We start from the raw sequence: 2,730 nt of genomic DNA on the forward strand, positions 1-2,730 counted from the left end.
CCCTGCTGAGCATCTCCCACACGCGGGACCGCTCGCCCTCCAGCACCCGGTCCTTCTCCACCCTGATCACCTCCTTGTACACGGTCTTCTCCTGCGACTTGGTCTTCTGGAGGACGTCGATCTGGACCTGCAGGTTCTTGCACTCGCGGTGCAGCTCGGCCACCCGGGCCTTCTCCTGGTCCAGGTCCCGCCGCAGGGCCCCCGCGGACTCCTCCAGCGCCGGGTCCTTCTCCAGCTGCACCACCTCCTCCATGATGATCTTCTCCTGCACCGCGCGCGGCCGCTGCTCCAGCTCCTGGATCCGCAGGCTCAGCTGCCGCCGCTCCTTCTCCGCGGCCAGCTTCTTGTCGCGGTCCTCCTGGAAGCTGAGCAGCCCCTCCTGCTCCTCCACCCCGGCCCGCAGCTGCTGCACTTCCCGCTCCAGCTGCCGCCGCCGGCCCGCCTCCTCGTCCAGGCTCCGGCTCAGCCGGCTGTGTTCCTCGTGGAGCGCGGGGTCCTTCTGGGTGACCACCACCTCCCGCACCACCACCTTCTCCTCGGGCCGCCGCCTCTCCAGCAGCAGGTACTTGTTCTGCAGCTCGTAGACCCGGTCCTCGGCAGCCCGCCGCTTCTGCGCCGCCTCCCGCACCTCCTGGCGGAGCCGCTCGGCCTCCTTCTCCAGGACGGGGTCCTTCTCGTGCCGCACCACCTCCCTGCTCACCGTCTGGGTCTCCACCTTGGCCCGCTCCCGCTGCCACTCGTCGCGCTCGCCCTGCAGCCGGATGCGCTGCTCCTGGGCCCGCCCGCTGGCATTGACCAGCTCGTTGAGCTGAGCCTTCAGGCGGTCGATCTCCCGCAGCACCTCGGGGCTCCTCTCATGCCTCACCACCTCCTGCGTCACCTCCTTGTACTCCACCTGGGGCTTCTGGGCCCGCAGCACGGCCAGGTCGGGCAGCAGCCTCTCCACCGCCTGCTCCACGCCGCTCCGCCTGCCGGCCGCCTCCTGCAGCTCGGCCCGCAGCCGCGCGATCTCCCGGTGCGTCTCCGGGTCCACGTGGAAGACCTCGCGGACGCGCTCCTGCAGCTCCACTTTGGGCTTCTGCTTCGCCGCCACGCTGTACTGGCCCTGCAGCTCCTGCAGCTCCTTGGCCAGCGCCGCGTTCTTACTCCTCTCCCCCTCCAGGAGGCCCCGCAGCCTGGCCGCCTCCTGGACAAGGCCTGGGTCCTGCTCCACCTTCTTCGCCTCCTTCACGATCACCTTGGGCCGCACGCTGCTGATGGCCCGCTCCAGGTCCCCGATGCGAGCCTGCAGCTCGGCCACGGCCTGCTCCGCCCTCTTCCTCTGCGCGGCGTCCTCCTCGATCTGCAGCCTCAGGGCCCGGGCTGCCTTCACCATTTCCAGGTCCTTCTCCACCTTGACCACTTCCTTCACCACGACCTTCTCCTTCACCCGCGCCTCCTGCTGCTCCAGGGCCAGCAGCTCCGCCTTGAGCTGCTCCAGCCGCGCGGAGACGGCGGCGTTCTCGGCCCCCAGGTGCTGGATCTCCCCGCTGAGCTGGGCCGCCTGGCTGTCCAGACCCGGGTCCTTCTCGATCTGGGTCACCTCCTTGGTCAGCAGGTGAGGCTGCATGGCCTTCCTCTTGCTCTCCAGCTGGACGACCTTCTGGGCCGCCACCTCCAGGTCTGCCTGCAGGCCGGCCCGCTTCCTGCCCTCGTCCTCCACCTGGGACCTCACCCGGGACAGGCTGCTCTCCAGCTGGGGGTCCCGGTAAAACTCCACCACCTCCTTCTCCTCCAGCCGCTCCAAGGGTCGCTGGGTCCGCAGCTGCAGCAGCCGGCCCCTCTGCCCCTCCAGCTCGCGCTGCACCTGGGCCACCCGTTTCCGCTCCTCCTCCAGCTGCGACTTCAGGGCCTCGGCCTCCCTGCCCGCTTGGGCTGGGCCCTCAGAGCCCTGCTGGGCCCCGTGGGCCACCCGGATGTCCTCACTCAGCTCCTTCTGCAGAGAGGGGAGAAGGGGAGAGCACGGTGGAGGGCAGAGACCCTCCTGCTTCCGGAGACATCCTCCCCAGTAGGTTCTGGGAGGTGGAGCTGAGACCTGAGGTGCTTTGATGCAGGGTTTAGAAGGGACCTGTCCAGCCCAGGATGGCAGGATGCGAGGCAGCGTCCGGGCCAAGTTTGCAAGGAAACATGTCCCCTCCCAACCGTTCCCCATTCCCCGTCCCTCCGGGCTCCCAGAAATGGGTCCACACCCCCCTGGGGGATGCTGGGTCACCCCTCTGGGTAGGAAAAGCTGGCAAGTCCCTCGGCCAGTCACCGAGAGTGATGGAGAGGAGACCTAGGGGGCCTCTTGCCCACTGCTGGGACCTCAGGCTGAAGACTGAGGGCATTTTCTCCTGTTCCCACTGGGGGGCTGCCCAGCGGCTGAGCTGTGAGCCCCTGAATGACCCTCCGGGACCTTCCTCTCAGATGGAGCCCAGCCTGGGAGAGCTGCTGTGGGGAGACCTGGGGGCAGCAGAACCCCAGCCTGAGAAGGCGGGAGGGAGGAGGGGAGAGGAAGACAGCTGGGCCAAAAGCTGGCCAGGCTTCCTCCTGCGGGGACGGAACGGACTCCGTACCTTCTCCAGCATCCTCCTGGCAAACTCCAGCTGGTGCAGCTGCTCCTGGTGCACGGCCACCGCCTCCGTGTAGGCCTCTGTCAGCTGCCTCTCCTGGGAGGCCGAAGGGAGGGCAGAGGGCCGTCAGCTCCGCCTG

The 2,730-nt window shown here is 68.4% G+C and overlaps 2 protein-coding genes across 3 annotated transcripts in view; both read right to left on the reverse strand.

Moving 5' to 3' along the window:
• Window positions 1–2,730, reverse strand: part of ACOX1 (acyl-CoA oxidase 1, palmitoyl) — a 42,533-nt gene that overhangs the window by 39,250 nt on the left and 553 nt on the right. The gene's annotated exons all lie outside the window — the stretch shown is intronic.
• EVPL (envoplakin) overlaps window positions 1–2,730 on the reverse strand; it is a 19,075-nt gene that overhangs the window by 1,541 nt on the left and 14,804 nt on the right. Inside the window, 2 exon segments of the mRNA XM_015559211.1 lie at window positions 2–1,975; window positions 2,595–2,701. Coding sequence (XP_015414697.1) covers window positions 2–1,975; window positions 2,595–2,701 — 2,081 coding nt within the window.

Source organism: Myotis davidii, unplaced genomic scaffold (assembly GCF_000327345.1).
Source record: "Myotis davidii unplaced genomic scaffold, ASM32734v1 scaffold274, whole genome shotgun sequence".
NCBI classification, from domain to species: Eukaryota; Metazoa; Chordata; class Mammalia; order Chiroptera; family Vespertilionidae; genus Myotis; species Myotis davidii.